Consider the following 11,325-nt stretch of genomic DNA (forward strand, 5'->3'; position numbering starts at 1 on the left):
CACTACTGTTTGGATTCCGCTAAAACCTCATCTCGCTATCTGCTATAGGTAAGACGAATATAATTAATCTCAATGCATTTCAGTGGAAGGGAAAGGTCAAAAACAATGTAGAAAATATGGTAATTATTTACATAACATTTGCCGACAAAATACCCCCAACAATAGTGAACATTGCTTATATTCAATAGTGTGGTTTCCATTCCTGACTTCGGAAGAACATGTGAACTGCAGCAATTTCTGCACCCATTTCCTATTCCAACAGAATTCTCTGAAATTCCTAATTGCAAATGATCAATTTTTTAAGTAAGACCTTCCACCACCACCAGCACCCAAAAAATGCAGATCTGATATAAATAAAAGCTGTGCAACTGTGAATAAGTTCTTTGGGGCATATCTTGGTTTTCTGCTCTTCAGGCTCATAATTCAGCCAAAGTCAAGTACATTTAAATCCCATCTATATCACTGGGAGAGAGGAAAACACATGTCTAGCTACACATTTAGTTCTCTGGCAATTGAATCAATGGATTTCACTTTGCTCCAACACAAGAACACTCCATACAACAACTGATCTTAAATAATCTTTTTCTTTTTTCTTTTTTACAAAAGTCCTCATATTGTGATATGTTTCACAATCATAAATTTTTTAAAAGATCTTCTTAAACAAAACCAGACAAATAACTGTGCACGTCATCTCAGAGTGAAAAAAGGAAGTTCCTCAGCTTGTGGTAACAGCCTATGACATACAGATTATTATTTTTTTTGCTCAAAGCAGCTTACGTGTCAATATATAAGTCTGTCTGCAGTTGGTGAGTTCAAATCTGCTAAGGACTACAACAGTAGACAGAAGCCAAGAAAGATGCCTTGGGTGTTCCTGTGGCAAACCAGTTCAAGCGAAATGAAAGAAAAAAGCCAGGAGGTTGGAGAAGGCAAGGATCACAAAAAAAAGAGCAAGGCTTTGTAAGTACAACCGCACTTCTGAAATGCATTTTTAAGACTGAACATTTAACTATGGAGAAGGTTCAATTGGAATTAGCAGTAGTTACTTAAAAGTACTTCCAGTCAGATGTTTATTGAGGGATCAATGCTCCTTTGCAAGTTGTAGGTTTTTTTTACAGCATCCACATGATATAATTGTCATCCAAAAACCAGCCTATATTCCTCCCCCCATTTAATCTAGATTTTATCCTTTAGCTGATGAACTGAAAAACCTGCAGCCAATTGCTGGTTTGCAACATTTTAACATCCCATTTACAATATTCAGCACCTGTCTGGAGGCATGAACATGCATGGGATTAGGTTGCAAATTCAGTGGAAAGCTTCAGCGTGTGCTTATTTTAAGTCCCTTGTGCTGAAATCAAGGGAGCCACTTGGAATTGTGCCTAAATTCGGGCAAACTGATATGTGAGAATTTTAGTAGGCTTTCATGTGCAGCTGTTTGTGTGCATGGATACACGTAAAAGGAGCACCCTCTCTCAACATCTCATCATACTGAAAGGCATGACTGCTCAAGAAATAATCCAGGAGAGACAGACAATCATTTCATTCTACTGACCTCTTGCAATTGATATGCATTATGTTTTTTCCCCTATGCACAATAAATTACCGGATATTTTTATCATCACTTTCAGAGGTGTGGAACTGAAGAACTACTTTTTGTCTATTGTGCCACACATAGAATCACCTGACATCAAATATTCCACCCCCAAAGATGTAATGTAAGTATTAAGTAATATTTGCTATGCAAAATAAAAAAAAATCCTTCCAGTAGCACCTTTAAGACCAACTAAGTAAGTTCTTGGTATGAGCTTTCGTGTGCAAGCACACTTCTTCAGATACACTGAAACAGAAGTTGCCAGATCCTTCTATATAGTGAGAAGGTGGGGAGGGGTATTACTCAGAAGGGTGGTGGGAATGGGAGATTGGCAGATAGCTGAGATGAGCCTGCTGACGACTCTTAACGACTGTAATAGGTCTTACAGGAAAAGGCAAGGGGTGAGAAGGTGAGAAATGGCTTAGTCATGTATAATGGGATAAGAATCCAATGTCTTTGTTCAAACCAGGTCTCTCCATGGTTTTAAGTTTGGTAATGAGTTGCAATTCAGCAGCTTCTCTTTCCAGTCTATTTCTGAAATTCCTTTGTAGTAAAACAGCTACTTTGAGATCTTGTATAGAATGTCCTGGGAGATTGAAGTGTTCTCCTACTGGTTTCTCTGTTTTGTGATTCTTGATGTCAGATTTATGTCCATTTATTCTTTGGCGTAAGGTTTGGCCTGTTTGTCCAATATAGAGAGCTGAAGGACACTGTTGGCATTTGATGCCATACACAATGTTAGATGATGAGCAATTGAATAGTCCCGAGATGGTATGTGTGATGTTGTTGGGGCCAGTAATGGTGTTGTCCGGGTGTATGTGGCAGCAAAGTTGGCATCTGGGTTTATTGCAGGCTATGCTGGGTTTATTTGCTATGCAGTCACTATATGATAATGTAGCTCCTTTTCACAGGTGATTGCTTCTCACTTTGATCCAGGTCTGTATGCAGAGCACATGCATCTGGATTCAAATGCACATGTGCTTTGGCTGTTCTTCTTCTTATTAACCCACCCTAAGGCCCCAGCACAGGTTTACAAAATCAAAACACAATATTACAAGCAGTTTAAACCAGCTTGCACTCGCAGAAATATTGCAACACACAACTAGGCAGTGGTGCAGTTAGAAAAAATTAGACTCTGCACCCAGAGTGGCTGGGGTACAATTATTATTATTATTATTATTTCTAATGTAGCATCATGTCAGGCTTTGGGGGATCAGCTCTCCCTCCCATGGGGGCAACCCAGAGTCAGAGAAACAATAAGAGTTCTTACCATGCAATTTGTTCAATAATTCACCGAGAACGACAAAGGAATGCAGTCTTCCCTAATAATGGTGCTGCTCCAAGTAAAGTCCCACCCTCTATGTCCCCCTTATTCGACATCACTCCTGCGTCGGTTAATCTGACCTTTCTGTCTCTGAGCTCTCTGATTTAATACCCTCAATGCCCACCTGGTCTTGGGAGAGTGGGGGTCAGGAATGCTTTCCAAGGACACAGAGTCTGTCAGCTGTCTCTCCCCTGGTGTCTCTTCTTCCTGCTGTTCCTCTTCCAGGATTTCCCAGCTTTTGCCCTCTAAACTATTCCCTTCCGCAAACCACTGTTCTAAATCTATACTGTCCTCCTGTTCTGAGCAAGGTTCAAGAGAGAGGGGGACGACTCCCATCATCCCTCCTCAGTCCAGCCCCTTGACACAGCAGCTCTTTAACTGCTAATGTGCATCTATTTAGAAATGTGGTACAGCAGCCTTGTTCTGTGTCGGGTGCCCTCCAGCTCATTTTGCTGAGCCCAGCCATTGACTCCTGCCCCACAGCCCTTCCCGGAGCGTACCTCTGTCTCTTGGCCCCATTGAACTGGCCAGCTACATCTTTTGATGCAAAGGGAGGATGGGCAGGAACTAGAAATGCTCGGTGGGTGAGACCAGATGCTCAGAAAGCTGCCTCCATAATGAGTCAGATACTCCATGGACAAAACTTTAGACTACTCTTCCAGTTAGTGCCATCACTTTTTCCCCTCTGAGCCAGGGAAGCATCTGTGTCTCTGCTTCAGAGCCCATCATGCAGCTCTTAGAAGCACAGGAACCTCATCCCACATCCCTTCTAACTTATTGAACCTGGACCCATAGGGATGCTGTGGCCAGTCAGAACAGGGGATCTTCTTTCACTACCTAAAATCCCAGCAGAGCAACCAGTGGCCTAGGAGTAATCCTGAGAGTATCACGTGGTTCAAAATATATTCATTCTGAATCTTCTTCCAATTTCAGTTTTGCAGTGGGTTCTTTCCTACAGTGTGAAATTTCTAAATGTGCTACTTAGCAGCTGAGGGTTATCCATTCATCTAAGGCTCATACCTTAGACAAAACAGAAAGGGGAAACCCACCTCTGCAGATAAGACAGCAGAGCATTTCAGAGCCGAGACCTAAAGGAAGTCAGACAAGATAGCTAACAGAATTATCATATTGACTCAATATCCTGTCAATGAATCAAAGGTTTCTCTTATCGGCTTTTTAGCATTGTGAACTTCCAAACTCATGATTATGTAGTCCGATTCAGGATCTCATTGAGCCATCAGGGTGATGTAGTAATGGATATGGGACTAGAATGGTATGAAGTGAAGGTCTTGAACAAATAAAGTCTCAAATGTCAGTCCCTACTCAATTATGAAACTCAAAGAATTAGGTGAATAAGTTAAGAAGCATAGCTCAGGTGGTAAAGCACAGATCACAGGCTCAATTCCAAGAAGAACAAAATGTTGAGGGGGCCCATCACCCCCCAACTGCCTCTGCACACACTCCCCCCCCCCTCACACTTCTGTGGAGCTCACCTTTCTTCAACACACACAGCTGGGCACAGGAGTCCCATTACTCTTTCAGCCCCCACCCACCCGAAAGAGGTTTTTGCCCACTTGCCTGCCCACACTTGCCACCTGCTCAACTCACCTGCCTGGCTGCCTACCTCTCCCCAGCTGCCCTGGCTCAGACACACTCAGAAATGGCACCGAAAGCAGGGGAAAGAGGGAGGCACCCAGTTGGGGTGCCTAAGGGAGGGAGGTACCAACTTGCAGGAAATGGGGAGGGAGCTGGCTCCCTCAAATATTTTATGGGGGGGGGCAAATGGACCAGGACCCCATAAAGCTGGCACATCTATAATTTTCAGGGAAACTTGGGGTTAAACTAGACAAGACACTGGGGAGTTGTGATCAGTTCTCCCATCTCTTTACATTTATTTTCAAAACAGACATGGGAGGGAATGCTTAAACCTCCTTCCTATTTCCTTGGTATAAAATGCCCTCCAAGCTGACAGGTACAACACGCACAAGTCTCCAACAACAAACAACACTAGCCTAGCTCAAGATCTCTGTCAAGTATGTGGTTTCTTGCACTTAAAACCATGTCTCTTTTCCTTTCAGGCTTCCTGCAGAAGAGGTTACAAAGTGGTCACAGTCCTTAGAGAAGCTTCTGGCAACCCAGTGTAAGCATTTTATCACTGTAACAGTTTTATGTGTTGTGAGTATATAATATTGAAAGGAAGATCAGCAAAGCAGAATTGCCACTTTCAGAAAATATGACTCAGTTAAGTAATATCCTCTGGGGTGGCCATGTGCTGTTATTTGAGACTTTAAAGTCCTTACATGTCCTGGGCCCCACAGATAATAAAGAGTGCTTTCTTCCATATATTCCATCCCATTCTATAAGATCTGCAGATCCAGACTTCACCTATGTCCCTTGGGATACTGGTTTTTCATACCCATCCATCCCGTCCATATTTAATGTGTGTACATACTCTGGAAATATACTCCAGTCTACTGGAGTTGAATATCAATTCTGACCTTTTTGAAAAGCCACATTCCTTACTCTTCCAGAAGATCAGATTTGGGGAGGGCAGGTGTCTTGTGAAAAGAGAGTGTGGGACCTGGTGAGTCCTTTGCCTGAGACTGTCTGCAGTGGCGTGGTGACCATCCTTCATCTCTCCTCTCCTCTCCTCTCTCCCGCCTCTCTCTCTCTCTTTGCCATTTCCTCCCAGCCCCCTCCACTTCTCAACTTTTTCCTTCCTGCCCAATGGGTCCAAGGCCACATAAAATTAAATAATTCTACTAGCGCCCAGTATATAATGTACAAGAACAATTTGATCCCTGCAAGGTCTTTCTATTTGGGGTATCTCAAGCCTGTTAATAATAGGAGTAAGTGGCTACCCAAATATAATTTCACACTTAAACATGTTTGAACCATTTGGGTTGCTGTAGCATTACAGTTGGAGTTTGTTCAACGTTCATTCAAACCTGTTCCATCATCTAGGATAGCAAACCAAACAGCATCTGCACATCATGTTTTGCAAGATACACACACACAAACAAACACAAAACCCCTTTTAATGGCCTTCCCTTGCCCCAAGACGCAAGCCCTTCATCACCTTTACTCTTTACAAAGAGGTCACCCCTATATCACCTTTTCCAGCAAAGCACATACCTCACCTCCACTGCTGGCAAATAAAAACAAACTTCTTGGCCCTCCTTGGGAGATCAGCATATCCTATAGGAGAACAAAGGAACAGCAGAGCACAAGACTATATTATAATTCAGAGCTAAGAATTCCATTTCCCCTCCATTCAATTTCCCCCCATTCTTTGCCTTTCACGTTAAGCTCCCGCATGAGTGGATTTAAAGAGGAATGAGCCCAAGTGGCAATGGAGATACAAGCTTCAGGCCCAAAGGTGATGGGGAAGGAAATACAGTGGTATTCTTGGGTTAAGAACTTAATTCGTTCTGGAGGTCCATTCTTAACCTGAAACTGTTCTTAACCTGAGCTAATGGGGCCTCCCGCTGCCGCCGCCACCCAATTTCTGTTCTCATCCTGAAGCGAAGTTCTTAACCCGAGGTACTATTTCTGGGTTAGTGGAGTCTGTAACCTGAAGCATCTGTAACCCGAGATAACACTGTACTTGTTGTTCCTGGCTTCTTTGTAACAACATGGTTTAAAGCTATGCCCTAATAGAAACAGTTTCTCCACCACCACAGCCTGGCTAGAAGGTTAATCAATCTACTATAAAGCATAGTTTCTTGGTTATTTTGTCTTCCCCTTGTGTTAAAATTATGACTAAAGCCACATCTGTATTTCTGCTTATTGCAGGTGGTCAAGATGCTTTCAGAGAATTTCTAAAATCCGAGTTCAGTGATGAAAACATTGAGTTTTGGCTAGCTTGTGAAGACTACAAGAAAACCCAAGCTGATTGTTTACATGGCAAAGCAGAGAAGATTTACAAGGAGTTTGTTCAGAATGATGCTACAAAGCAAGTAAGTTTAAAGCTTGGATAAAGTTTAAAGGGAAAATGAATAAATGTTTATGGCAGTTTTATTTGAAAGCATCCTGGTGCATTTTATAGGTTGGCTATTTCATAGCTTCATGGCTAACCCTTTGAAACTTAAGATAGTAGGAACTCTGCATGAGGCTATGCATTTTGGACTGACCCATATGCAGTGTGAATGCCTACAAGTCTTATTTCGGTTGCTATATATCCCATGTACTGATGGGAAAGTAATTAAGCTCATATTAAAATGTGAACTGAACCTTCCTGAAACTACTTTTGCACTTCCTAAAACAATGTGCAAACCAAAATCCTTCCTAATTCACACTTCTCCAAATGTTGTTGAAATATACTCAGAGTCGCAAAGTGATTTCATGCTCTTTATTCAGCTCATAGTGGTGAGGAGGAATGAATTAATGTCCCCTCAAAGTATCTGCTTTATATACATTATTTACACAATGGGCTGCACATGATTGGCTAATTCCGGAATTCTACTGTAAGCCAATCAGGTTGTGGATTCACTTCTATCTGGAGCCTGATTGGGTGGTTCCTGCCAACCAATCATACTGCTGCATTGTTCTAGGACCAATCAGACTGCTGCATTTTGGATCCTATTGTTCTAGGACCAATCAGACTGCTGCAGTTTGGATCCTATTCAACTCAGTACATAACAGTTGTGGTAGATGTCCAGGGAGCATGGTTGTTAAATTCCTAACATTTTTTTAAAAAAAAGAAAAATCTTGATCTTTTAATGTACGGCGCTGTTCAATGCACAACCAGGCAGCACTGCCCCCCAAGGGAAAATCAAAGCAGCTAACAGCAGAACAACTCTGCTAACACCAAATATCAAAATGAAAGTCAATATAACAAAACATTGCAGATTTCAAAAATAAAAGACAAGTCAAAGCTAAATTCATGTCAAAACAGACAATAAAATAAATCTATCAAACCCATGAGAATTGATTCAAAGGTCCTCTATCTGGACTTAAGTCTCCATCTTTCGTCCCTTTTTGTACAGCAATGGGAGCTGCTTCTCAGTGAGGTGACCCCATGGTTGAATATTGTCTGAATATTCTTTGAACCCCAGGGTGAGGGAGAGATGCAAATCACATGGGCCTTTCTTGCCCAGTCAGTGGTCTGCTCCACACTCTCCCAACTGCTGCACCTTCTTCAGACAACAGAGAATATTCTAATATTACCACATGCTTCAACTCCTCCTAGGGCACCAAGAAAAAAACCAATGAACTTGGGCTGTACCAAGTTCCCATTTACTGTTTCTATGTGGCACATGTGCTTGCTGTATGAAGTGTGAAAAGAGGCACTGAAGTTTTATAAGAATGAAAACACAAAGTGGGAATTCGACCTGAGGGCATTTGTTTAGTAATTAACTGGAAGGGTTGTGGTTTTACATTTATAAACCATGTTTTTCTGATAATAATTTGTATTAGTTTTCGATTACAATCCGATAACAGCCTCATTATAACAATACCAATTCATAATACAGTTACTAATACCAATCGTTCAAATGCCAAATTATATAATTTAGATAAGGTCCCCTCCACTGGCGTGCTAGAATTGATGGTTTTCTTTAGTTCAGCATTCCAAAATCTGATTAATTTTAAATGCATTCCAGTCATAATAATAATCCCTTATACAACAACTGCAATATTAATAACTTCTATTCCTATTGACACATTAAACGATTTATAAAACTACAAGTGAAGCACTCAAACTATATCCTTGTTCTTCCTGTGTGTGGCAATTATTCTGTCTGTGGTGTTTTTCCTGTCCTTGTAAAATATTATGTCTATCTTTTCCCAGTTGTTGCTGTTATCCAGATTTATAAACCATGTTTTGTACTTCATTTATGAAACCTGCATTCAGATGTTACTGAAGTCTAATTTTGCTGTCCCTTAGGTCAACATTGACTTTTACACAAGAAAAGACATCGCCAAGAAGGCTCAAGATCCAACGCCTTCAAGCTTCGATGAGGCCCAGAGGCATGTGTACATACTGATGGAGCGAGACTCCTACCCTCGATTCCTCAAGTCCACATTCTATCGCAAGCTGCTAGATAAGGTTGACTGCAACAGTCTCAAGTGAGGACCCACCTGGCAAGAGTCAAGGATGGGCTCTGAATCTTGTCTGATGTTGACATCAGTTTTAAGAGTGGCGGGATAGCAGCGCACAAGATGGAACAGTGGACCAAAGGAGATGTTGGAACTGTCACAAACATGGACTGGTTTGCATGTGCGATGAAGGTGCCTGGATGGTTCTCTCTGAGATGAAGTGGTTGAAAAGAAGAGAAGCCATTTTGCCTTGGCACCACTGGACTAAAGACCGCTTCCTGTGTTAGAATTTTCTCCTTCGGGAATGGCACTGCAAGTGAGCCTTGGTGCAGATGTCATTATTGTTAGAATTCTTGCTCCATGATTGCAGTCATGGGATTTTTGTCTATCACATGACGGTATAAGGGAAGGACGTGTGTTTCCATTCCTGCTCTTACATAAATAGGCCAAGCTCACACAATTCTCATTACTTAACCGTGATCACTTGCAGCTAGATGACTGACTCCCCTGAAAGGCATTGCCAGTGCAGCATTGCGAGTTGATATAAAAAGCTTCTCTCTTTCTCCCTCATAGTCCATGCACACCCATGCATATAACTCTTTGATGCTTTATTTGTGTGCGCACAAAGGAACCAACAGCCCCAGGCATAGACTTCAGCATGTGGCAGAATTGGGTGCTATCCTGGCCATCTGCGCTGAAAACAAGAATCTGAGAGCAGCCTAAGATAAGCCTGTCTAGTGTATCTGCACAGGCATTTCAGTTTGTGATTTTGAACAATATGCCCTCCTCTTCCCCAGAGCTATTCTGGGATTCCCCTGACACCCCCAGAGCCATTTTTTGGGGAGGTGAAGGAGGAGAAAGGGGAAAGCTCCACTGCTCAGGTAGAAGTCCTTTGGTGAATCCTATCAAAAATGTTTTGGAAAACCTTTGCAAAACCTTAATTGCCAAAACAAAACAAAACAAAAAAATCATCACTGCCTCAAATGTAATCCATCAGATATATATATAGCACATTAAGATGTTTGTGGCTTTATGACATTGAGTGCACTGTATGTTGTTGCTTGAATCCCAATAGATTGGAATCCCATTTCCTGTGGATATAAGCTAGAGTGAGCATAAATTATATTTTAGTAGTTGCTAACATAAGATAGTCATATTTAATTTATTGTAAATGAATGGCAAGTGACCACTAATTTAAAACTATATAACAAGCCTACCTCCCAGGTTTGTTGTGAGGATAACATGGGAGAGAAGACATGGAAAATAAATACTATTTGGTTTTTAAAAAAAAAAAATGGGAAGAGAAACGTGTACTCTTTAGAGGAAAGGAGAGAAATAAATGTAGCAAATCAATAAAATAATATAAATTAGCTGATAGAGACATTTTGAGCTTTTTAATTATCCCTGTCAATGCCAGAAGTTGGCAGCTGCTCTGCTGTTTTTTATACTATAATAATAATAATTTATTATTTGTACCCCGCCCATCTGGCTGGGTATCCCCAGCCACTCTGGGCGACTTCCATAGAAACCAAAAATACACTAAAATCATACATTAAAAGCTTCCCTGAACAGGGCTGCCTTAAGATGTCTTCTGAATGTCAGGTAGTTGGTTTTCGCTTTGACATCTGATGGGAGGGCGTTCCACAGGGCGGGCACCACTACCGAGAAGGCCCTCTGCCTGGTTCCTTGTAGCTTTGCTTCTCGCAATGAGGGAACCGCCAGAAGGCCCTCGGCGCTGGATCTCAGCGTCCGGGCAGAACGATGGGGGTGGAGACGCTCCTTCAGGTATACTGGGCCGAGGCCGTTTAGGGCTTTAAAGGTCAACACCATCACTTTGAATTGTGCTCGGAAACGTACTGGGAGCCAATGTAGGTCTTTCAAGACCAGTGTTATGTGGTCTCGGCAGCCGCCCCCAGTCACCAGTCTAGCTGCCGCATTCTGGATTAGTTGTAGTTTCTGGGTCACCTTCAAAGGTAGCCCCACGTAGAGCGCATTGCAGTAGTCCAAGCGGGAGATAACCAGAGCATGCACCACTCTGGCGAGACAGTCCGCGGGCAGGTAGGGTCTCAGCCTGCGTACCAGGTGGAGTTGGTAGACAGCTGCCCTGGATACAGAATTAACCTGCGCCTCCATGGACAGCTGTGAGTCCAAAATGACTCCCAGGCTGCGCACCTGGTCCTTCAGGGGCACAGTTACCCCATTCAGGACCAGGGAGTCCTCCACACCAGCCCGTCTCCTGTCCCCAAAAAACAGTACTTCTGTCTTGTCAGGATACTATATTCTGGCTGTTTGCACATTTTCAACATCTACTCTGGGAAATGGAAAAACAATTAAAAATGTATTTTTAGTGTGCACATATACGCAAGAGTCC

General features: G+C 42.3%; 1 protein-coding gene across 1 annotated transcript; it reads left to right on the top strand.

The window, feature by feature from the left end:
- The first annotated feature begins 794 nt into the window (after window positions 1–794).
- On the top strand, window positions 795–10,324 carry RGS1 (regulator of G protein signaling 1). The gene is made up of 5 exons (XM_081009707.1): window positions 795–957; window positions 1,629–1,715; window positions 4,994–5,055; window positions 6,711–6,874; window positions 8,803–10,324. Exons 1-5 carry the CDS (start codon window positions 857–859, stop codon window positions 8,986–8,988), a joined length of 600 nt encoding a protein of 199 aa, XP_080865833.1. The 5' UTR covers window positions 795–856; the 3' UTR covers window positions 8,989–10,324.
- Window positions 10,325–11,325: the final 1,001 nt, after the last annotated feature.

The sequence above is a fragment of the Podarcis pityusensis genome (assembly GCF_964106645.2).
Source record: "Podarcis pityusensis genome assembly, chromosome: 6".
Lineage (NCBI taxonomy): Eukaryota > Metazoa > Chordata > Lepidosauria > Squamata > Lacertidae > Podarcis > Podarcis pityusensis.